The sequence below is a fragment of the Alnus glutinosa genome, chromosome 7 (genome assembly GCF_958979055.1).
Source record: "Alnus glutinosa chromosome 7, dhAlnGlut1.1, whole genome shotgun sequence".
In the NCBI taxonomy this organism is placed as follows: domain Eukaryota; kingdom Viridiplantae; phylum Streptophyta; class Magnoliopsida; order Fagales; family Betulaceae; genus Alnus; species Alnus glutinosa.
The window spans coordinates 296,123-319,788 of NC_084892.1; the positions used below are offsets into that span (position 1 = coordinate 296,123).

Sequence of the window (23,666 nt, forward strand, 5' to 3'; positions counted from 1 at the left end):
TCTCCAAACGTTTGTTCGAAGAAGAGTTTATGCGACGTCCAATTACATCCAACGTTGTTTGTAGATGCCACGTCATCCGACGTGTTCCCAATGAGGAGCACAGTTGCGGAAGTATTAACAACACAAAAGGAAAAGGAAAAGGAAAAGGAAAAAGGAAAATAGTAGACAGGGGCAAGTGTCTAGATTCATTCATTCAAAGATGCACCGAAGAAACAGAAGCCTCGAGAAGAGGGCAGACCTCAACAAACACTGATGCATTGCTGCCCATTCCTTCTTCAATTCCCTTGTTTTGGTTTCAGCTCACATAAACTCGTTCGTTTCTCTTCTCTCTCTCTCTCTCTATCGGACAGAGAAGCAGACAGGTTTATTTAAGGTATTGAATCACTCTCTCTCTCCCCCCTCATCTATTTATGGTTGGTTGTTTTTGTTTCGTGGGTGATGCTATGCGTATTTGTTATTTTTCAGTTTCTTTTTGTGGAAATGTATGCTTTATGTTCATCAATTACACGAGTTCTTGATGTGTAACATTATGATTGTGATCAAATATTCTTGAATTTTTAGAGGCTAGGATCATTTCTGACATAATCTTTTCATTCAAATATAAAAGGATTTGCATTCCTGACAGAAGAAACGTTTACGATGTCTACTCTGAGCAATTCAACAAATATATTTTGGCAAGAATGTCCAGTTGGGAAGGTTGAAAGGCAAAAGCTGCTTAATCAAAAGGGGTGTGTTGTATGGATTACAGGTCTCAGCGGATCAGGTGTAGTTTTTAAACTGACTAGCATATTACTTTCTGTATTAATAGGAACTCTAGATGAGTACTGTGCCCATGAGAAACTGAACTTATTATGTCTGTACTTTATGTTAATGTTTATGCTATTTTTGCTAGTTGGACTCCAAGTTTGAGACTATAGTTAGTTGTTGGCTTGTGTATAAATTAATTTTCCAATTTGATGTTAGGCTTAGATCTATTGTTGTCATTGAGCCTGTATCATTTTGCATTGGTTTTTGGATGCAGTGAGCTAGTTCGTGATTTGGGTGATCTATGGACAAAAAGGTGCCCTGGGTTTTTTCTTTCTTCCCATGGGCGTGTGTGTGTGGCTCTTATTGGGAAGAAGATGGGGTAGAGTCACTCAAGATGATTTGACCTTGTGCAATGGAGCCCCAATAATACACCAGTGAGAGAGTCATATAATTCAAGTTAATGTAGTGAAAAGAGGTAAAAGGAGTTCTAAAATAACATGGAAGAAGTCGTGAAGAAGGATATATTGAATAGAGAAGGATGGAATGATAACAAATGATTCATAGCTGACCTTATTTCATTGAGATTAAGGCTTAGTTAAGTTGAGTTGAGTTGAGCAATTCTAGAATCATTGTTTTAGTTTCGTAATAATCACTCATTGAATCTGATCAAGTTGGAATGTGCAATACAGGACTTGGTTCTGCTAAAATCCCGCAGTTTGGTTGCGTTTTAACTGCTTCTATTGTTATTTTAGCCCACAGCATGAATAGACTGGACTATAAACTGGGTTACCAATTAACCAATATGACCAGCTCAGCTGGTCTACAGATGATAACTATTGCTTTTAATGCCTAAATCTATGAACAGAGACTATAGAAGGGCATGGAATCCCTTGTTTACCTATGCAGTTTAGTTCGGGTACCATGTATGGTTTTGTGGCTTTTTTAGACTATGGATAACGTGAATGTAAAAAATTAGCTGAGTCTTCTGCTTCTGCAGTTGCATTTTGAGCTAGTTTTGGAAGAAACAAAATTTGGACCTCTAAGTAACTAAAAGAAAAAAATGAGTAGTAAAAATTTACAAGGAAGCTAGTGTATTTTGGTTGAACCTAATTCTTGCAACCCTTCTGTCCTCTTATTGTGTAGAGGTTCAATGTGGCGGTTCAATAACGAGAACCGAATGCCAACATTTTTACAAATGACTTATTCTTGTCTTTCTGAAGATAGGAAGTACTAAGATATGAGATGTTCAAATCCCTTCATGCATGGATACCGGTGTATAATAGTGAATTTTGAACTTTTGTTCTTCATTTTCTCTCTTATAGGGATCTTTCCTGTATATGTCCTATGTACATGGGTTGTGCCCTCTGCGCTTTCTAATGAGATTGAGTTACTTATCAAAGAAAAGAAAATAATATTTTTTGGTGAATTAACCTCCAAGGGCCTCCAAGGGTAGAATCCATAAAACCACCAGAAATGTTGTCTTCTTACAAGCCTTATTTGTAGCATTAGATTGCCAATAGTGTGAGAAGTGGACAAGGTGTTCTTATGTTGTTTCCTTGATGAATTTCCTATCTTAATTAAAAATTTGAGGTGTATTCTAGTATGCTATGCTGGATGTAGTTGCCCTGTCTTGCTGAACCTTTTTGTACAAATTGTTCAGGGAAAAGCACACTGGCATGCTCCTTAAGTAGAGAACTGCACTCTAGGGGAAAGATGTCCTATGTCCTTGATGGAGATAACCTTCGGCATGGACTAAACAAGGACCTTGGTTTCAAACCAGAAGATCGGACTGAAAATATACGCAGAGTTGGTGAGTATTTTCTGTAAACAACAGACTTTTTCTAATTGGAGGTGGCTAAGCAGTGAGCTTGAAATTCAGATTTTTATAAACAGATTCTTTACTTTTTAAGGCACATAATAGACATGTGAACTGACATTCAGTATAGTCTGCACTGGTATGTGCTTAATATCACCATTTCATTTGTTTGTTTATGTATATTGTTGAAGGCATGTATGACTTACTCAAAAGGATGGAAGATGGATTTGGCTTTTAATGGCTATCACATCACACATTCCTCCGGAGTTTGTGTTTTTTATGTTCCTGGTGATTCTGTCATTTATAATGAGTATTGGATCATTTTGGAAGAGTTTCTTTATAGATTAGAGCCAGCTAAATTTGATTACCATTAGTTATAGCATAGATTTTGCTTCTGGCCTGATTTTGACTTTATTCCCCTCCTTCCAAGAATCTACCATATGTAACAGCATTAGTTGCTACGTGCTGTGTGGCTTGGAAAAGCTGGGACGTAAAATTTTTGCCAGCCCTAATCAAGTGCAGCACCCTTGCGGCTAGAATGTACACATATATGTGAGTTGATATCAACATACATTAACTTGTAACTGTTACGGTAGTTTCAGTAGATGATGAAAAGACATAACAAAAGTTTTTGCTCTGGTGTTGATGCAATTATGAATTTGTAAAAAGTACTTATATCTACTAAACATTATATCATAATAAGAAAAAATGAATGTGTTCTTGGTTATTACAATTAGAGGGCCAGCAGTTGCTCAACTACAATAGAGAATGAGAGGTGCTTATTACACTGTAATATTGATTGTTTATGAAATCTAGGGGAAGTGGCAAAACTCTTTGCGGATGCTGGTTTGATCTGTATTGCCAGTCTGATATCTCCGTATAGAAAAGATCGGGATGCTTGCCGTGCAATGTTGCCAGATGCAAATTTTATTGAGGCAAGGCTCCTCTTGTTACAGTTATTATTATTCTGACTTGGTTTCTGTTATTTGTAAGATGGAAATCAAGTTTACCAGTATGTGTACAGGTTTACATGAACTTGCCTCTAGCATTGTGTGAAGCAAGAGATACAAAAGGCCTTTACAAGCTTGCACGAGCTGGAAAGATCAAAGGTGCGCCCCCCCTCCCCCAAACCGCCCAGGAAAAAAAAAAAAAAAAAAAAAAGAAGAGAAGAAAAAACTGATTCTGTTATGTGACTACAGCTACAAATTCATCCCAGTAATAAAAGGGGAGAAAAATTAAATTCAATGATGATTAATGTATATTAAGAGTAAGTTATTTTGAAAGGCAGCACTATTTGCCTTCATTTCAAGCTTCTTGTTCTCTGCATTATGAGTTTGAAAGGAACTCAAGAATACATGGGAGGAAGCTTAGAGTCTGGATATTGTCTGCTGCCTTTTTTTTTTTTTTTTTTTTGGAGTTATTTTCATGAAAACTAATATGCTTAGTTTTCATGATTTTTTTGTTCTTTTTTCTCCTTCTAACTAGCTATTTCTCTTGTTTACTTCCTTACTTGATTGCGCTTTTCGCTTTTTAATGACATTTTGATTACTTTAAAAAAAAAAAAAAAAAAAAAATCTGCATTTTGGTTATAGTTATCTTCAACATTCATTATGTGGTATGGCTTGCTAGCACATGATTCTGGTACAATGGTACATGAATTACATATTGCATGTTCAATTGATACTGTTCTGCACATCAAAACCTTCTTTACTTAGCCATCCACGTATATAAGTTTACATTATTGAGGCGTGCAGGAGCTCCTAAATCTTTCTCATTAACACTTTCTTCTAGTCTAGTGATCCTATGACCATACGGCAGCTTATCTTGTTGGTTTGTTTCATGAAATGGCTTCTTTTTTTTTTTTTTTCCTTTTCTTTTTCCATTATGATTTTTCAGTAATCCCACTTTATTGTAAATATTAGTATGTGATTTACAAAAATAATAAAACATTAATTTCACACTTTGTAGTCTGAATATGAAAGGTAAATAACAATATTAGTGACGATAATCGTGACCTGATCTTTCTTTTTGATCACCTTTTGATCCTTTTGCAAATAACCATTTGTGTTGCAGGTTTCACTGGGATAGATGATCCTTATGAACCTCCATTGAACTGTGAGGTATGTCTTTATTGAAGGATGAAAACTAATTGTAGTCGTGTTTGCATGGATATTAAACTTGATTGATTAGGAAACATCATTAAAATGAGGACTTCCGCTCAACCTTATTCGATCATTACTTCGAATCTCTCATTTTTCCTCTCCCTTGAGGCCAATTACTTATAAAAATAAAGAAATGACAGGGGAGTCTCCTATTATGCTGTGCTTTTTGTTATCATGTGCATCAAACAGAATAATTTTACCCCCTTTGTACAGATTGAAATTCAACAGAAAGAAGGGTTTTGCCCAACGCCAGGTGCCATGGCAGTGCAAGTAATGTCTTACTTGGAGGACAAAGGATTTCTTCAAGATCAGTGATGGAGCCTCCTACAGTTGACGACCACCGGAACATTGATCCTCCAATAATCATTCTACTATCAAAGTAGAGGATGATATCATTTCAAACACAAGTGATGGGATACAGATTAATGCTTTAACCCCTTCAGGCTATTGGTAGAAAAATAGTAGGCTTCAACTACTTATCTGAATGTTTGAAACGATGGAGGTAAATATTTTTCTGTTTTTTCTAGATTGGTGCTGTGCTGTGCTGTGCTGTGCCTGTCAACTTAGTAACATCTTCTCTTAGCTCATTACCAGCCTTCATTTTTTGGGAAATAATGGGAATCTTCGTTTCAGGTCATCCAAAAAGGTATCAGTTGTAAAAAGTAATTGTATCTTTTCCACTCCAATTTAAAGTCCATAACTTTCCTTGTAGCCGGTTCTTTGCTGTGTTTGCAATAAAAGTATATATATATGGAAAAGATAGTGAAATTATTGTTTCGTAACATCAATTGGGGCCTTAAGGACGAATCTATAAGGATTTTAAGACAACAAAGGCATTATTCCATGTGATAAAGTGAAAGTGGATAAAAAAAAAAAATTAATTTGATTCTCTCTCCTCTTTTGAAAATAGTGAAAGTTGAGAAATAATAAATATTTTAAATGGAATAATGAAAATGAATAGTTAAAATAAAGGAATTTGGCTTAGTTGTTAAAAAAAAAAAAATATTGTAATTTTTTCAAGTTTAGATTGAATTCAAGTTTTTCACGAGAATGAGAGGAATTTAATCAGGAGCATTGAAAAAATTACAGCAGATATGCTATAGTGTTTTACAACACTTGAGCCAAATCCAAAATAGAAAGTGGTATGTGAGAGCATTTACAGTGGTTTATCTACGTTTTTAGAGCATTCCTCTACTACTTTTAACAAACTTTCTATATCAAACTCTCTAAATATTTTTTTATTTTAACTAGATATTAATTTTTTATTAGTTTTAAGCAATCATTCCTAACAAATTAGGAGAGAAAAAGTAAAAACTAAATTGAAAGAGGAGATAAATGATTAAATATTCAATAGCTCACGAAATTTATGAACCAAATTTGGAGTGTAATTCTAATAAGAGTTAAATAGAGAAATTATAAAAAGTTTGTTAAAGTGAATTTTTTGAGTTTTTCATCTAATTTTGATGAAAAATTTAAAAATAAAGAGCTCACTAAAGATGCTCTTATCCAAAATGAATAATAAAAACTTAAAAAAAATAAAAATAAAATTAGTTAACTAATTTTCAAAAGCTGCATCCAACCGTTTATCTAAATCTTTCTCTATTTTATTTATTTATTAATTCATACGAATAATTGCAAACTGCAAATAAGACGAAATCAGACAAATTAGACAAATAATCGCAAATTTGCAAAATTGAAAATCAGTCAAATAGAATGAAATTTTCTACAAAGACGAAAAGAATCATTCGGTTGACAGCCGTGAGCGAGGCCTTGTTGTCTCAACCAAACACGCCTTTGCCATTTCCGAGCAAAACAAGAAAGCAGGAAGCGAGCCGCGGGAGACAAAGCGAGAGAGAATGGTGTTGAACAGCTCTGTGGTGGCGTGGGTGGCCAATGTGTCAGCGGATTTGTGGCAATACATAGCGTGCAACCCAGAGAGATTGAGCAGCGACCACGTCCTCCACCTCCTCTTTTGCCTCCCTTTCCAACACTTGCACCGCCTCGCCCTCTCTTTCTGCTCTCCCTCTCCTTCCTCTGATGACGACGACGACGACCGCGACAGCCTCCACTCCGATTGAGCCATTTCTTGTAAAAGTTTGGAATTTTGATTTGATTTCATTTGACGAATTGTGCTTCACTTGTGCAAATTCCAAAATGGGCGAGCAAGTTGTCTTTGTTCCAGATCTGCTCCTTAATTGAATGTAGCTGTTAGCCTTTAACCCTATTTGCCTATTTTCTTTTTCTCGGTTTAATGCGAGTTTAAGAAAAAAAAAAAAATGTACGGACAGCTTAGAACGCCAACACCAAAATAAAAAAGAAAAATGGCAATTGGAGAAAATCGAAAGGAAAATAATTAGACTACAATTTTTATTTCAATCTCTTATAAATTAATGTGAGAGTTTACATGATTAAGTAGCAAAATTTGGTAGGCAATTAAATTCCTGTGTTTGAATTAGTTTGTTGCATCCAACTTTGCTGACTCGATCTAAATGCCAATTAGTTTATGAATTTATTTATTAATAAAATTTAATTAACAGTGATATAAAAATAAAATTAAAGAGGAGTTTTTAACCTTTATCTTGCAAGAAAAAAAAAAAAAAAAAACAATGTCTTGTTTTTATTTTTATATATATATAAAAGGAGTACCAATTTAAAAACTACAATTTGTCGTCAAAATTCATATTTAACTTCACAAGGAAAAAAAGAAGGGGGTAGGTGTGCGCGCGTTGGGGAAGAGATGACGACTGTGGCATCGCCATGGACGAAGACAGCCTTCCTATTTTCTCGCGTAAATGGCCGTATAAAAACCCCTCACTCTCCTCTCAATTTACAGTTTCGCCACTCCCTTCCCAACTCGTTCACGCTCTTCTCTCCTACGACTCGCCCTCTCTCCATGGCCGCTTCATCCTCTGCTCAACCAACCGCAAATCCTCAGGTGCTTTGTGATTGATGATTACTATCAGAAAAGAAGTTTTAAATAATTACAAAAAAAAAAAATTGATTTTGGTGTTTGTTCTGAATCAGAGTGTGTCACCTGGAGATGGCAGCAAAGACGCTTCCGATGTATTTCATCTGATTCAAGCACATCAGGTATTCTTTTCAACGTGGATACCACTACAGGCTGTGGAAAGATCGTGTATGGACGAATGCTTTTGGATTCTATTGAGTTTGGGTGGTGGTGGTTGTTGTTGCAGGAAAAGGCAGCTCGGCTTGCTCCGATTGAGGAGATTCGAACTTTGCTTGATCACAGTGTGCGCGGGATGCTCTCTACCTTTTCTCAGGTTTTCGAAACGCTCTTTTAGATATCCATAAGTTCAGTGCTGTTTCGGTGTTGTAGGCTTGTTGTTAGTATCGATTCTGACTTCTGAATTTGCAGCTGATGTGCTCCTAGTAGAGTTGTTGATTGAATCTTGAATAATTCCTCTGCTTCAACATGAGAATCATCAAAGGAAATCTGAGATCTTGTTTAGTGTATCCCCTTGGTTGCATAAAAGCTCACCCACGAGTTATAGAAAAGAAAATTAAATATTCCATGTCCATATTTGTTATTGAATATGGCTATTTATAAACATTTGAATTGGGAAAATCATATTGAGAAAAACAATAAGCAGTATTATTCTGTAATAATTGAATTATTCTATTATCAATAAAAATTGGATTCATGTGTGTTTGAAATCCTCATGAGTCATGGAACTTTGCCATCAGAATATGGCTTCTTCTTCTGCAATTTTTTGGCATAGTTAAGTCTGATATTTGATTGTTCAGTCATCTTTGTTGACCTGGCCTAGCTTATTCTGAAATCCCTTTCATGTGCAGAAGCATGAGGGCTACCCATCAGGATCGGTGGTTGATTTTGCCTGTGACGCAGATGGATCTCCAATATTAGCTGTCAGCAGCCTCGCAGTCCATATGAAAGTTTGTTCAGTTCTAATGCATAACTTTTAGATTGGAGAATTATGTTAAAGTATCACACATTGCTAAGATTTCCTTCACCTAGACCCTTTATAAGTTATGATGTCTCCTCTTCTCTCAAGGTGTCTTTTGAAAGTGTCCATAGGTTCATGGACTTTTCACATGGTATCAGAGCTACAAGTTTTTTGCGATGATAGGACTTTTTCTCCCGTTGTTGTCCACGTGTTAAGCCATTAGTTGCCACACGTGAGGGGACGTGTTAAAGTGTCCCATATCGCTAAGATTTCCTTCACCTGGACACTTTATAAGCGTCATGGTGTCCCTCCTCTCTCAAAACATCTTTTGAGAATGAGTAAAGCCCATAGACTTTCACATGGTATCAGAGCCACAAGTTTCTTGCGATGATGAGCCTTTTCCTCCCGTTATTATCTACGTATTTGCCCATTATTTGCCACATGTAAGAGGGCATGTTAAAGTGTCCCACATTGCTAAGATTTCTTTCTCCTAGGCCCTTTAGAAGCCATGGTTTCCCCTCATTTCTCAATGCGTCTTTTGAGAGTGTCAATGGGCCTATGCACTTTTCACAAATTATACACTCGATGATTTTCCTGGTTCTTCCTTCACGTTTGATCTCCAAGTGTCTCTCTTGGGATACATGATACATCATATATAGGGTTTAAAGATTGAGACTATCTTTGTTTCCATCCCCAGCCAAAATTTTGACTTAGTTGATTCATAATACATAGTGAAGACTAAATGAACTGAATGCTCTCCAATATTGAAGATAAATGCATTGTTCACTAGACTTAACTTATCAGCTAATGTTTGGTTGCATAAGTATCTTTTTAATTTAGAAGTTATTGTCTTCTCAAGGTCCCATCTTGCTGTTTTGTACAGGACTTAACAGCTAATCCCAAATGCTCATTGCTTGTGGCTAAAGATCCTGAGGATAGAACTGATTTAGTAATCACTGTGCATGGTGATGCTATTTCTGTAAGTTATATAACCTTTCTCAAGTGTTGCACGGTGTATTAATTGATCCTGCCTCTATTCTGCTCTGTTGTTTTAGGCCTTATGTTTTTCTCTTGGGGGATTTTTAATTGTGTGGACTTTGCATTATTGTTTTTACTGATGGTATAGGTTTCTGAAAATGATAGACCTGCCATTCGTGCTGCATACTTGGCGAAGCATCCAAATGCTTTCTGGGTAACTTGTGCATTATTGTTCTTTATCATGCTTCTTTTTTCTTCCCCCTTCTGTTTAACAGTATGTTACATATTTGTATAAGTGGACTACTAAATCAAAGCTTGTAATATGAAGGTTGACTTTGGTGACTTCCAATTTATGCGCATCGTACCAAAAGTTGTACGGTATGTTTCGGGGGTTGCCACAGCTTTATTAGGATCAGGAGGTGTGTTTACCATAGCAGTCTTTTATTTTCTGCTTCTAATCATAGTCCAATTCTTTTTCCAACTCCTTCTATCCTTGAGAGGAGCGAGGGATTTTGATACTCTGCAGGTCGCTTGAGAGAGGTCACTTATGCCTTTGTTCCTAATTTGTTACATGTTCCACAATGTTTTCCGCACCTCCCATAAATTTATATATTATGCTATTGTACTCTTTCTATTACCTTTCCCCCTTGTCATTTTATGCATCTTTCCTATATCTATTTTCAGAGTTCAGTGGAGAAGAGTACAAATCCACCAAAGTTGATCTGATAGCTCAGTTTTCTAAGCCTGTTGCGGTATTGACTTTTAACTTAGTATTTTGTGCTACATCTTTCTTTATCTTGTCAAAACTTCAGCCTGATTGAAATTCTATTCTCAGTCTCACATGAATAGAGATCATTCTGAAGATACAAAACTCATCGTGCAACACTGGACATCAATTCCGGTAATTTGGAATATCACTCAAACATCTTATTACCATTTGAACAGGGAAGCAGGGAAGTCTCCTTTCTTTTTTATTTTAGGTCAGTGTGGGATGTCTTATCATAACTATTATACTCAGACTGTCCTTGCCTGTTACTATTAAAAATGTCTAGATCCAACGAATTGGGTGCCATACGATTGGGCCAAAACTGGTTGAATCTTCCGATGTGACCTGAGACATGTGATGTGCTTCAATTGCCTGGATGTGCTAATAATGCCATCATAAAAAAAACTGAAACATACATACACGCCCCCACACCCATATTGGAGAGAGAATTTTGATTAGTTTCATAAAAGCTGGAATTTTATCTTTCTGCAGGTGGACTCTGCTTACATGCTGGATTTAGATAGCCTTGGTTTCAATGTTAAGGTATCACTAATGGTTAACCTTTTGTTTTTGGTACATATTCTTTATACTTTTTGAAAACTCATTTGTCTTCTCTTGAGATAAACGGGGCTTTGCATAAGTATTTAATTATTTTTTTTTTGGTTGGTGGCTTGAAATACAAATTGACTTTTGCATTGTGAAGGAGTCACATTTTTTCAAAGGGTTTTCTATACACTTCTATATTTAGATCAATTTTTATTTTATTTTATTTTAACTCTCTTCCTTTCTGTTGAATCTCTCTCTCTCTCTCTTATTTTTCTTTTAGGCTGGTTATGAAGGGAACACTTTCAAGCTTCGAATACCTTTCCCTAGACGTGCCGAAGATAGAAAGTGAGACATTTTATTTGAAAGAAAACTTCATGTGTGCTCTTCTGCTTTTGTTTCACTCTTAATTATGGGAATTAGCTGGAAGGGTCTTTCTTAATTTGATACTAACCAGTCGTCAAGATACACATTGTTACCAATTAATAGAATATATATATTATAGTAATTTTTAATGGTATATATTATAACTAAGGGGTTGGCTCAAATGGTAAGGGCCTTGGTCTTCGACCTCTTGGTAGTATCCCTATCAAGTCTAAGGTTCGAATCTTTTTGCGTGCAAACAATTTCATGGGACCATGCCCGCCGGCGAAGCCGAAACCTTATCTGACTTGGGTGGAGGGAGCACTTTGCACGGATTTGGGATTTGCTTAACATGAGTGGGTCTACGAAGTGGCCCTGCCTTGAAATGATTCTCAACTTTCCGGTCATAAAAAAAAAAAGAAAAAAAAAGAAAAAAAAAAAAGAAAGAGAATATTTTAGTAACATTTTTTAATAATTTAATGTAAACTCTAGGTAGGGAAAACTCTTATTTTTCACATTCTGGTTCCTGACTGTTGTCCTCCATTCACTTGGAAACATGCATGGGGGTGTGGTAGGAGGTACACCATCCCTTGCAATGGACCAATTGCTAAATCTCGAGTCGTAAGAGTAAGAGAGGCCACTGCCTCATGCTGTGGGATTGTAATTTCCCTTTGGCTAAAAAACCTTTTTCTAAATACTTTAATATTGGAAAATTGACGAAGTTGAAGTTCAAAAATTTTGCTTCCCTTTAGATTGAGAAATTGTGTTTTAACCATGGATAATGTCATATATCCTAGCTAGCCAGGGGATAATTGGTTAAAAAGGTTGCTAAATATTATATTTGGCTGCATTGTTTGAGTTGAATACTTTCTTTCTGCGAATTAATATCTTCTCGTATCTTATTAGGGATGTGAAGACTCTTGTGGTGGAAATGCTTCAAGCTGCTAAGCCTCAAACTGATTGATCTCAGAGCAGAAAATAATAGAGACATATTCTGGTTATGTTGGATTGTGCAGAAAATCACAGTTGCCTTCTCTGGACATGGACAAATTCGAAATCATGGAAAACATGTGAGCAAAGATAACTCTGTTGGAAAATGGACAATGAACTGGGTATACTTTTGCCTCTCTCTCATGAATAACCATTAGAATCACAACTGGCTGATGTATAAGTGGTATGAGACATTCAAAGAAAATGCCATTATTCTGAATGATATTGGTCATATATGTAAGTAGCTATAAAGAATTATCTGTCAAGAAACCCAAACGCATTTGAAATAATATATGAGAAAATATGATAGTGTTCATATATCCCTACACTTGTTTCAGACCCGATTGTTTTCATAAGCATGCATTTGATGCCCATGATGGATCAAATATATATGTGGATAGAGAGAATTTAAGTTGGCCAACCATCGCCGTAAGAAAGTAGATGGAATATGTAAGTAGCTGGTCGCCTGTCGGGTGTTAAAGCCTTAAAGGTGAGGTTGGATTTCTTCATTGTTGTATGAATAGACTCCATACGGATAGCCTTGACTTCAATATTAAGGTATCTGGTCATGTCATTCTCAATACTTTACAAAGACTCATTTGTCATCACTCATCAGCCGAGATGTACTTGATCCATTTTCTTATCTTTTTGCTGTCTTTCATGCTATGTGATCCACCCCTGTTTTTTCAGCTTAGATCTCGCTCTTCCTTTGGCTCAGTTAAAAAAAAAAAAAGAAAAAGATATCTCTCTTTCTTTATGGTAAGAAATTCGCTTGACCTTTTTATTTCCTCTTTAAGCTGAATGTAAATGGTCTTAAGCTTCTTTTGTCTAGATGATAATTATGATATGTCATTTGAATATATCAGTTTCATATATTAGAGTAATAGTTTGGCAAAACTTGTTAGAGTGTGTCTTTTGCTTTTTAGTTGAAAAAATTGTTCTGATGTGACATGAATGTGAAAGTAGTTTTGAGTATTTTGTGTTTAGAGTTATTTGTATGATTTTGCTTAAAAAAAACCAAAAAAATTTGGACAAAAAGTGTTGCCAAACGAACTTTTCAAGGTTGCTTGATATTTGGGTGTGCGAGAATCAAGATGGAATAGGGAGCCAATTCATGGTCGAGATGAATAGGTTCACATTATTTAAAAATTTTAAATGATGTGACATTATATACACCGTTAAATAAAATAACATAAAATATTGGCCATGAAATGATTTATCTCCATTTCATCCTTGTTCGTGGGAGATTATTCCTCATGTCATTAAATACCTTGTATTGCAAGGGTTAGGTAAGAGGGTTTACAATCCATTTTATAATCTAGATTAAATTTTATAGACTTAATGGTGTATATGTTACTTTATCATTTAAAATAATAAATGATGTATTATTCGTTAGATGATCTCATTGTACTCATAAAAATAGAGCATGTTGATTTAACAAAACAATGCCACTGATACAGTTAGATGATCTCATTGTACTCATAAAAATAGAGCATGTTGATTTAACAAAACAATGCCACTGATACAATTAGGAAATTCTTCCTTCTATACTTGGTTAATGACTTATTTAACAACTGTTTTGGCTAATCCATCAACAACAGAATTTACCTCTCTTAACATGGCCAATATGCCATCTATGAATACAATTAAGCACCCCTCGAATGTCGTCAATAATTTGACCGTAACTCATTTAATTTTGTCCTTGAGAAGTGACAACATTCACCACTTTGAGCACATCACCTTCCAATAAAATTTTCTGTCAACCCAAGTCTCTACTAAATTATGTTGCAGGTAGACTAACCAATGCCTCAATTGCAACAGGCTCTAGATTCATCAATTTGGCCAAACTTCTTGCTGCAATAACATACCTATTGTGATTTCTAACTATGGAGAAATGATTGAGAGAGGACCTTTAACCGGTCCCCATTTTCCCTTTTGAATAAAAAAGACAATTTTAATCAAAAAGGAAAAACAAAACAATTTTGAATAAAATTACATTTTTTATTCAAAAGGGAGAGGGGGGCCGGTTAAAGATTCCCTCAATCATTGCTCCTAACTATGATACCCATGTTCATCCACCCAATGGTCTTGTCAACCACAACATCCCAATTTACCTTTTTGCAAGCCAAATGTAAGGGCTTGCCATATGTGATGTATCGATCCCCCAATCTCTTCCCGCCCTTCATTATCATTTGCATTTGCCTTCTTGAATTCATCAAATAATTCCCTTGCCCCGCACTACTAGGTTAGGATCAATAAACTCCCCATTATTCAGTATTGCACTTGCTAGCCATGCCCTCCACTACTTGTACAAAAATCATATCCACTACAAGAGCTTTTTTGAAATTTTGTTCCGGAGACCCCATACATACAGACATCCATAGCGGATTGTCAACTCCCAAAGAAAATGTAAAATACTTTCTCCCTCTATTGTACAAATAGGACAAGAGGGTTCCTTCACAATACCTCACTTTAACAGGTTCTTTTTGGTTGACAGTAGGTTATGGCAAGAACATCCTAGCTACATGAGTCAGATTCAAGCCCCAAATTAACCCCTAAATTCTACTGTAACCCTTACTAGCCGACCCTTCTCCTGCAAAAGGTCGTGCCATTCTTTTTCCAAATGATAAGCCACCGCGTACGGTAAATTCTCCTTCTTTTTCTTTTGCATCATTATCTTTTTCTGCGCTATCACTTATTGTAAAATGGATACGGTCAAAGAGTTGAATATTTTTACTATTTTGAAGTTAAAAAGTTGTTTCATATATAAATAGTGTATTTCCGTTTGATGTAAAATCTATATACAGTAATAATAAGTATCCCAAAAATAGAATCACATTGCATGATTTTTGCTTTGTTTTTGGCGAAGATCTTTTACTCAATTAGTTAGGGTAAAAAAAAGTGAGAGATCAGATTCGTACCAAAAACTGATTTGACCACTGCAAATTCCACTGTATTTATAATATTAAGTACTATATTTATTATTATCAAACACAATATATGAAAGAAAGAAGAAAGGGAATAATAAATAAATAGCAAAGTGATTTTCTAATAATAGATCGGAATTTACTTGTGTACACAAAAACCATGAGATGCTGACTATTCTACCCCCACACTCCAGGCTCAGGCTCTAAAAATAAAAGAATTCCCAAAAAAATTCAAAGCAGAAGGGCCTCCTCTTCTATTGCAATACATATAGAATGCTTCTGTTATTCTGAATCGCTTTCCATACTCCCCATGGCCTTCAATCCTCTTGCTCTCTGCATCAAATCCCCACAATTACAAAAACAGAAAACCCATTAATCATATTTCCAAAAACTATAGAAGAATTTAATTTTTTTTTATTTTCATTTTCTTACAGCACCTATCAAAGTATCAAACCTGGACCAATCAAGTACCTTCTTTGAACTCTTCTTCTCTCTAACCTCATATCTCTCTTGGCACATATCAGTCAGCCATGCCCCAGGACTCACCAACTGGCAACAAAAAATAACAAAAATCAGAACAAAATTTAAACCAAATAAAAACCCAAATCAGTGAATCACAAAGAACTAAAAAAAAAATCATCATCTTTTGTTTCCAATTATTATATGATTATGGGCACAGCCAAAAGACTTACAAGCAAGCTTCTTTGGATGAGCTTGGCCCTCTTCTTAGGCCTCTGGGGAGGCTTACAGCCCTTCATAGCCATGAAGTCCTCCTCTTTCTCTTTGCTTGACAAACTTATATACAGCTTTGGCCAAGCCAATCCTCTCTCTTCCCCAATCCCATTATTACTCACATCCACCGATACCTTCCCATTCTCTTCCATAACCACCGACCCCCTCGTGCTATAATACCTTTCCTCCTTCTCCGGCGACGCCGATTTCCGCAGTGTAGCCAACTCCGAACTCCTGTAACCAAAAACCCCATTTTGTCAAATCCTCATTTTTCTCGGAATATAATTCTTTATCCGCTGCTTGGTAGCAGAGAAAAAAAAAAAGGGACCTTGGTTTTCTTTTCCTCTGTTCTCTCAGCATCCAAACAACATAAATTTGCTCACCTGGTCAGGCGATTGGGTTGAAGATGAGAGCTTTCTTTCTCAGAAGCAAATCTATACGTGATTTTCCTGAATCTGGCCGAGATTTCAGGATCTTTGACTCTCACACATCTGACTCGCTTTCTATTCCCCCACTGTAAGAAGAGCTCAGGCTCTGAGGGTTTACACGCTCTCTGATTCCTCTCCTCCGTTTCCATGTCTACCTTGAAAAACAATAGAAAAATGACTTTTGTCACAACCAAAAGAGTTTTCCTCATCAACTCAGAAATCCCAGAAACAAAGAAATACGGAAAAAAAGGAAGAATTTTGAAGAAACCCACTTTGGTTTTCCTCAGAAACCAAAAGCAAAGATGAACGAAATAAGTTAAAATTTAATGAATCAAGCGACAAGGAAAATGAAAGGATTAGAGGGAGTGTTCAGAAATCCAATTTGGCTTGATCGGATGTTCAAAAAGATAGAGAGACAGTTTGGAGGTGGAAGGAGAAGGTCTCTAACCTCAAGATCTACAACTCCAACAAAGAAACCAAACAAGAATCCTTCTCAAATTAATCTGCAATTAAAAGGATTAACTGCTTAAAAAACTATCCCACAAAAAAAGAGAATTTTGTTACAAAGAAATAAGGAGGAGTCTTACAGTCAGATAAATTCATGCCACAGAGTCCAATATACCACAAACCACGAGACTTTCCCTGGAGAGACAAGAAAATTTCTCCAAACAAAAGAATCTGAGATCGTTCTCTCTCTCTCTCTCTCAAATTCTCTCCTTCTGTATATAAAATTACTTTCTTTGCGCTCAGAGAAGCTGTTGCTGATATGGGTTTTGCGGGATGGACCTTTCCTTCTGTGTCTGTTCCGCTCAACCCTCTGTGGATTCTTCTTCGTCTTCCTCTCTCTCTCTCTCTCTCTCTCTCTCTCTGTTTCTTTGTATATTTATCCTCCCTATGGCAATTGAACGATAACCATTACCATTGGATTGGATATCAACGGTGTGATGCGCTTTGTTTTTCCCTGTTCAAAACCACGACAACAACACACCTCTTCCTTTTCACACTCCAGTACAATGGAAAATTATTGCGGGGGTGGGGGGTTGCTAACCTAACCAGCTGTGACACCGAGTGATAGGCCCGATTTCCAAGCCCATGTCACGCTTGGGGTCCAAAGCCCACTTTAGGAATTAGGATTCCTCATTCTTTGGTGGCTCATTGGGGGGACCGGACCAATAGAAGGGGAGATATAGAGGAATGATTTCTAAGATCAGGGTCCAGGGACAACAGAAACAAACTCAAGTACCTGATGAACACTTGAGGATTTATTTAAAAAAGAAAAAAAAAGAAAAAGAAAAAGAATACTTGAGGATTTTACTAAATTGAAATTCTACAATAGCTTTTTAATGACCTAGCCTTCAAAATTACTCTAATAACAATTCAATCTATGCAATATGTGTTAAAAAAAGAAAAAGAAAAAAAAAAGAAAAAAAAGAGAGTTTAATGGTTATTGGTGATGCAATTGTCACGCAACTGAGGTCATACCTAGAGCGCTTGCAAAAGAAGACAAAGGCTTGTCGGATTTACCAGCGAGAGAGAATGTCCCAAGTGAGTAAAAAATTCTGGAAAAAATGTGCTCTTCCCCCCCTTACATACATGATAAGGCAGTAATCAAATATTTTATAAGTGTTGTATGAAATATTTAATTAAAATATGAAAATTGATAAAATTAAGGTTTGAACTCAAGATATTTGGTTTTGATATCACATTAAATCACCATTTATATATATATAAAAATTAAGCTAATCAAGAATAATAAATTTAATCATTCAATAAATATTGGTAGTTAGTTATGTGGAAAATGGAATATTTTTATGCGTTCCCACAGGCATCACACGGAGGTGCTTCACCCTTGATCGAACGAAAGCCATATGGTGTTGATCATTTCATGAATTGTAATTTTTTTTTTTTTTTTTTTTTTTTTAATTTTTTGAAAAATATAAAATTAATCTCTGTAATTTTACTAAATTGCAAATAGCTACATAAAATATAAAAAGTGATTGAAACTTCTTGAGGAAAGAAAAAATACAAATAGGTCACTGAATGCATCTTCCATTTAAAAATTTGATAGAATTCCTCAATATATCATGTTATAACCAACAATATTGTGAGTATGTAACACGTGTCCCCATAATTAAAAAATATATATGTAATATATAAAAAAAAAAAAAAAAGACTTATTTTTTTATTTTATTTTTTATACTTTTATATTTTGTTTTAATGTTTTTTTTTTTTTTTGTTTTTTTTTTTATTTATTATTATGATGACACATGTTGCTATATTATTGGTGTTGGCCGGCCATGCGTTCTCATCTTTTGGAGTGGGCGACTCCACCTAGTGGCAACAGGGCTTGAATGGTTTCTGGTAACATCAGCACCTCCTCAATAGTCAACGATGGCGGTGGTGCTAGCTGGTGGTGCTGACAACTATGGTGCATGGTTGAGGTTAGGCATGGAGGATGAAGAATAAGGAGGCTTATAGGTACGTTGAGGGGTATCGGTGCGGTTAGACTAATTAAACTGTTTTAAACTTATTTGGGTTCTTAAATTTCATTTATTTGGCATGACAAAATCAAAGCCACAAATTGAAAAAAAATGAGAGCTAATTAACTCAACTGGAGGTGGGCTGCTACCCCTTTTTCATTAGAGACTAATTGAGGAATAATAAAAGGGAACAATTTATAAAATCATTAGCATTTTTTTTTTTTTTTCATATGTCCACACAAGAGAGAGAAGGGTAATTCGAACTAGTGACCTTTGTTTCATAAGGCATAGTCTCCAACCAATTGAATTACCTATTGGGAACATCATTAGCATATTGACGTACATAGAAACAAACTCAAGTGTATGATGATTACAAACGACTTTAATAAATTGAAATTCTAGAATAACTTCTTAATAACATATATTTATAGTTTTCGACATTAATTACTCACGCATTGACCTAAAAATAGAGTACCAAACGGCCTATATATATTTTGGGCCGTAGTAGTACTTTGGTATAATGACTCAATATTAAACTTTCCAGCATAACATGTAATGTGGCTGAACGATTTGCATTCAGTACATTCTAGAGCTTTGTCATCCAAATGCTTGCCACAGACATCACATGGAGGGGAGTAGTACTGCTTGGTTTTTCGGACAAAAGCGATAGGATGCTTGATCTGTATTTCATAGAGCCCTTCCACATTTGATATATGGATATTTTTCAAGTACTCATTGAGAATGAGTAGGAAAGTCACAATAATAGAACTAATGGTTAGGTTCTATTTTTTCTTAAAAAATTAGGCAATAATATTCTTCGAAACAATCTTCAGCATTAATTATACTATGGTTTAAGGAGATCGATGTATATCGTGTTCATGTCAAGCTACGAGCGGAACAGTTGCACGTTCATACCCCAAGGAAAACTCGCATTCAGTGCACACAAATATACATGGGGATCCGTGCTTGCTATAACAAGCATAGCATTTTCTTCGGAACTTATGGCAAGGTAGAGGGGTGTTAGTGACCTTTATGTTTAAAGCTAGATTTCCTAAATTGAACAACACTGAATGTCAAGACAATAATTTAGGACATGACTTTTCGCATATGTAGGCGAAGCCCTGGCGAAGATGGTTACAAGCACTGCAATAGATCGATCACATCCGATCCTCATATGGAAGGAGGGTGTGCGGGTGTTCGTCATGAAGTGGGTGTCTCTCAATCTTTGTGGCTAGTTTATCACATCTATCATGTAGAAAGAAGTTGCATCTCGGACAGCCATAAAACGGGGCTGAGATCAATTGCATACACCCCTCACAAAGCTGATCATCTTCAAGCTTTTCATCGCTGAGGATTAAGTCATGTTCATGATCGAAATGCTTGATCTTCTGAGACCGACCTCTTTTGTCCTCTTTCTAGAGTTATGAGCAAATGACGATCTGGATCATTAGCGAAACCGGATCCGTGCATCACCGTAATCGGGTCTCTCTTCTTCTGGATCCGATGTCGACCAAGCGAACTTGGACAGTTCAAGTCGACAATGTAGCTGCATTTCTTACAAGAGTAAATTGTATACTTTGTATCACCTTTTTGAAGCAGAGTCTACAGAATACCCTGTTCGATGAATATAATTTGTCTTGATCAGGAAGAGAATAGGTGAGAGTGAGTTGGTGTTGATGCGCAGTAATATGGACGATGCGTTGAAATTGAGCACATCTGTGGTGAACCAAGAGTCGACATATGGTACATAGGTAGGCAATATTGGCCTTGCCTTCCTCACCACAGACTTGGCAAGTGAACTGGACCTGCTCCGAGATGGGGACAAATGCGTGTTTGTGACAGTCGTTAGAATTGATTTGCCAGCGAGAAGCACATTTGATGTCGAGGTCGAAATTGCACCCATCGTTCTACTGCGCGCAATTTTCACAACAAGCATGACAATAATATTGCTTTTTCTGATCTGGCACCTGGAGAATAAGGGTGTGGTCTGGGTGCAGGCGGTGTTGCATGTATCTCACGGGAGAGCTCGACGCAGGATTTATGGAGAAGAAAATTGCACGATCTGGAGCATTTGTAGCCTGGCCTGGACCCGATATGATTGGTTCCTCATCCCGAGCAAATAACTTCCTTCTTGTCTTCATGTTCCAGCTCTTCTGCGAAGATCAAGGGATGCTCATGGCTGAAATGGTTGACCTGATCCATCTCTCGATCCCACACAACAGTTACTATATATATATATATATAATTGAGATTTGTGATTTTGGGACAAAGTATATATTAATGATCCCCTCAAAGAAAAATGGAGGCCGATAATCTTATATTATATTAGTCCAGCCAGATATGAAAGTGATGAAGCTTAAGAAAGCAAATAATATGGAAAACTCACATGATCGATCACATGCACCAATCATAGCAATCAAGCACATTTCTTTATTGCGTTCTTTTTTCTTTTCCTTTGCATGATTCCAATTCTTTAGACAAAGTAGTACTGATTCTTTAATACTACTTTACGCAAAGGATCATATATTTCCTTTTTTTACTTAATTGCATCAAGGGATTAGAACCCATCCCGGATTCTTTCCTCTTCTTTTGAGTAAAACATCCCCATCAAGCTCTTTATTTTAAAAGTTTCATCAAATTTTAGAGAAAAATCAAAATTTGTTCCATGCAAGAAGGCCTAGGGCCGTAAACAAGCCGAGTTTGGGTGAGTATTGCATGTCCAAACTCGACTCATTTAAAATTTTCACGAACTCGAGTTCGAGCCTAGCTCAAGATGAGTGTTAAAATTTGAGCTCGGCTCAGCTCACCAAGGAGAAATCCTTGTGCGAGCTTGAGCTCGAGCTCGAGCTTGCCTAGCAAGTACTCGAAACTCGGCTCGCCCAGCTCTGCTAATTAAAAATTAATAGAATTTTTTTTAAAAAAATTCTGACTTAAAATTTTTTTAAAGAATTTTTTGTACTAATGTTATTATTGAATTAAATAACATATAAAAACTTTTAACTTCCAAACCAACAAATTGAGGGCAACTTTATAATAAAAATTTAAAATTACTTTTGTTGGCATCCATGATGACCCATGGCTTGGTTCAGAAGGAGAGGAATGTTAAACCTCAAATCCCTTTGCAACTCTTTTAGAAGGACCTTCTCCGTAACTTTGTCCCGTATTCCAAAAAAAATAAAATAAATAAATTGTAACTTGCTGACCGGTTACATTCTTCTCGAGCCTTATTATCATAAAACCCTCATCCCCTAGCAAGTTCCTTTCTCTTTTGGTATATGGACATTTGTGAGTAATTCAGTCCAAAGCTGTGTATAAGAGCACTAGCAGTAGTTTTTTTTAAACTTTTTTTTCAATTTATGAAATTAAATCACTTTTTGCTTATTTTCCTATTTAAATGCACTCCACGATAGCTTTTTTTATAATTTTTTTATACCATTTAAATATTATTTAAATTAAATGATAAGAGAAAGAAAGATGAAAGATAAATTATTAAAGTATTATTTCAAATATATGCTAGAGCAATCATGAGAGAGGAAAGATAAAATATATGTATAATGCAAAATCAATCAATTTTACTTTTGGTTCTTTTGATATTTTCTTAATTTAAAGAACAAAAAAGAATTTGATTCAATGATATTTTTAAGAGACTTTCTCTACTGGTTAGTGCTCTAACCAGTGGCCTATTGCTTCTTTATTCTTCTTTTGAATGAATTTGAACTTTACTCAACGCTAAAACTCGAAAAGTACAAAGCTGTAAAACAAAGTTTATTGCTGATTCTTCTAGTTAAATTGAAGCCTCCAACTTTTTTCAGAAGTGAAGCTAGCTTCCTTAAAATACTTCATAGTACACTTTGGGGGCTTGAAGAATAAATCCAGTCAAAAGATGAAACTGACGATGAAAGCAAAGAATTTGGAAAGCCACGTACACCATTAATCATTACCACAAGCATAATTCTTTCCTCCGTACCTTCACTTTTTGCTTTTGGAATGATATCGCAAATTCGTTGGCCGAAGTATTGATTTTTTAATTCTATTTTACGTAAAGAATATATATTTTTTTTTTATTTTTTTTTACTTAGTTGTGTATATATATATTAACAGCTATATTAGACAGAGTTGTGATTCTGTCCTCCTCTTTCAGGTAAAGGACACAAATTTGAGTTGAGCCATTAGTTAAGAATAACTACAACATCTAGGGTCGTTATCGAATCAAGTCCGAATGTTTAAGTTCGGATCATTTAATTTTTTTTCACCATGAGCCAAGCTTGAGCTTACCACTGAACCAAATATTCTGTTCAAGTTTTGTTCATTTATTTTTTTAATGAACTCGAACTTGTTTACGAGCTACTCAATTTATTTAGTCATTCCATATATAAAATAAATGTCGCGATTGTTTATTTTTTTTTAATATTAATACTAATTATTAGTAACTTAATTATGGTTAAGATTTATTATTTGAGTAATTAGAGAAATTAACTCAAATCTTAAATAATCTAATCTCAATTTTATATGTTTATCTTACAGTATATTATACATTCATATACGCACAAATGCACTTATATCTATATCCAGACTCACAATTATAATAATTCAACTTATATATATTACAATACGAGTAACATGTTTTTTAAAAATACTCAAAATGTTCTCATTATAAAGTTAAAAATAATATTATAAAAATAATACAAACAAAGTTACATCATTTTGTAACTAAGTGATACTACAATTATCACTTATTATTATTATTATTATTATTATTATTATTGTTATTTTGCTTTCTTTCTCAATTAGGAATTTATGATAAGGAG

The 23,666-nt window shown here is 35.5% G+C and overlaps 3 protein-coding genes across 8 annotated transcripts; 2 read left to right on the forward strand and 1 right to left on the reverse strand.

The window, feature by feature from the left end:
• Nucleotides 1-128: 128 nt before the first annotated feature.
• Nucleotides 129-5,436, forward strand: LOC133873550 (adenylyl-sulfate kinase 3). 3 transcript variants are annotated; one of them, XM_062311270.1, is made up of 7 exons: nucleotides 129-373; nucleotides 626-763; nucleotides 2,408-2,557; nucleotides 3,380-3,498; nucleotides 3,588-3,672; nucleotides 4,637-4,683; nucleotides 4,939-5,436. In XM_062311270.1, the coding sequence occupies exons 2-7, from the start codon at nucleotides 640-642 to the stop codon at nucleotides 5,038-5,040; spliced, it is 627 nt and encodes a 208-aa protein (XP_062167254.1). In that variant the 5' UTR covers nucleotides 129-373; nucleotides 626-639; the 3' UTR covers nucleotides 5,041-5,436. The 3 variants fall into 3 exon arrangements, with proteins under 3 accessions (XP_062167254.1, XP_062167255.1, XP_062167253.1); XM_062311271.1 differs by having other exon boundaries at nucleotides 629-763; XM_062311269.1 differs by having other exon boundaries at nucleotides 131-373; nucleotides 608-763.
• A 1,951-nt stretch (nucleotides 5,437-7,387) lies between these two features.
• On the forward strand, nucleotides 7,388-12,611 carry LOC133873726 (uncharacterized). Its single transcript, XM_062311471.1, has 12 exons — nucleotides 7,388-7,660; nucleotides 7,750-7,815; nucleotides 7,920-8,006; nucleotides 8,542-8,640; nucleotides 9,535-9,630; nucleotides 9,778-9,843; nucleotides 9,958-10,048; nucleotides 10,314-10,381; nucleotides 10,465-10,530; nucleotides 10,888-10,938; nucleotides 11,222-11,286; nucleotides 12,208-12,611. Exons 1-12 carry the CDS (start codon nucleotides 7,463-7,465, stop codon nucleotides 12,263-12,265), a joined length of 1,011 nt encoding a protein of 336 aa, XP_062167455.1. The 5' UTR covers nucleotides 7,388-7,462; the 3' UTR covers nucleotides 12,266-12,611.
• Nucleotides 12,612-15,320: 2,709 nt separating this feature from the next.
• Nucleotides 15,321-17,274, reverse strand: LOC133874395 (uncharacterized). Of its 4 annotated transcripts, none has more exons than XM_062312298.1 (6): nucleotides 16,966-17,273; nucleotides 16,827-16,881; nucleotides 16,334-16,529; nucleotides 15,911-16,184; nucleotides 15,690-15,767; nucleotides 15,321-15,551 (listed from the first exon to the last, which is right to left on the reverse strand). In XM_062312298.1, the coding sequence occupies exons 3-6, from the start codon at nucleotides 16,525-16,527 to the stop codon at nucleotides 15,501-15,503; spliced, it is 597 nt and encodes a 198-aa protein (XP_062168282.1). In that variant the 5' UTR covers nucleotides 16,528-16,529; nucleotides 16,827-16,881; nucleotides 16,966-17,273; the 3' UTR covers nucleotides 15,321-15,500. The 4 variants fall into 4 exon arrangements, with proteins under 4 accessions (XP_062168282.1, XP_062168281.1, XP_062168280.1 ...); XM_062312297.1 differs by having other exon boundaries at nucleotides 16,334-16,533; nucleotides 16,966-17,271; XM_062312296.1 differs by lacking the exon at nucleotides 16,827-16,881 and having other exon boundaries at nucleotides 16,966-17,274.
• Nucleotides 17,275-23,666: the final 6,392 nt, after the last annotated feature.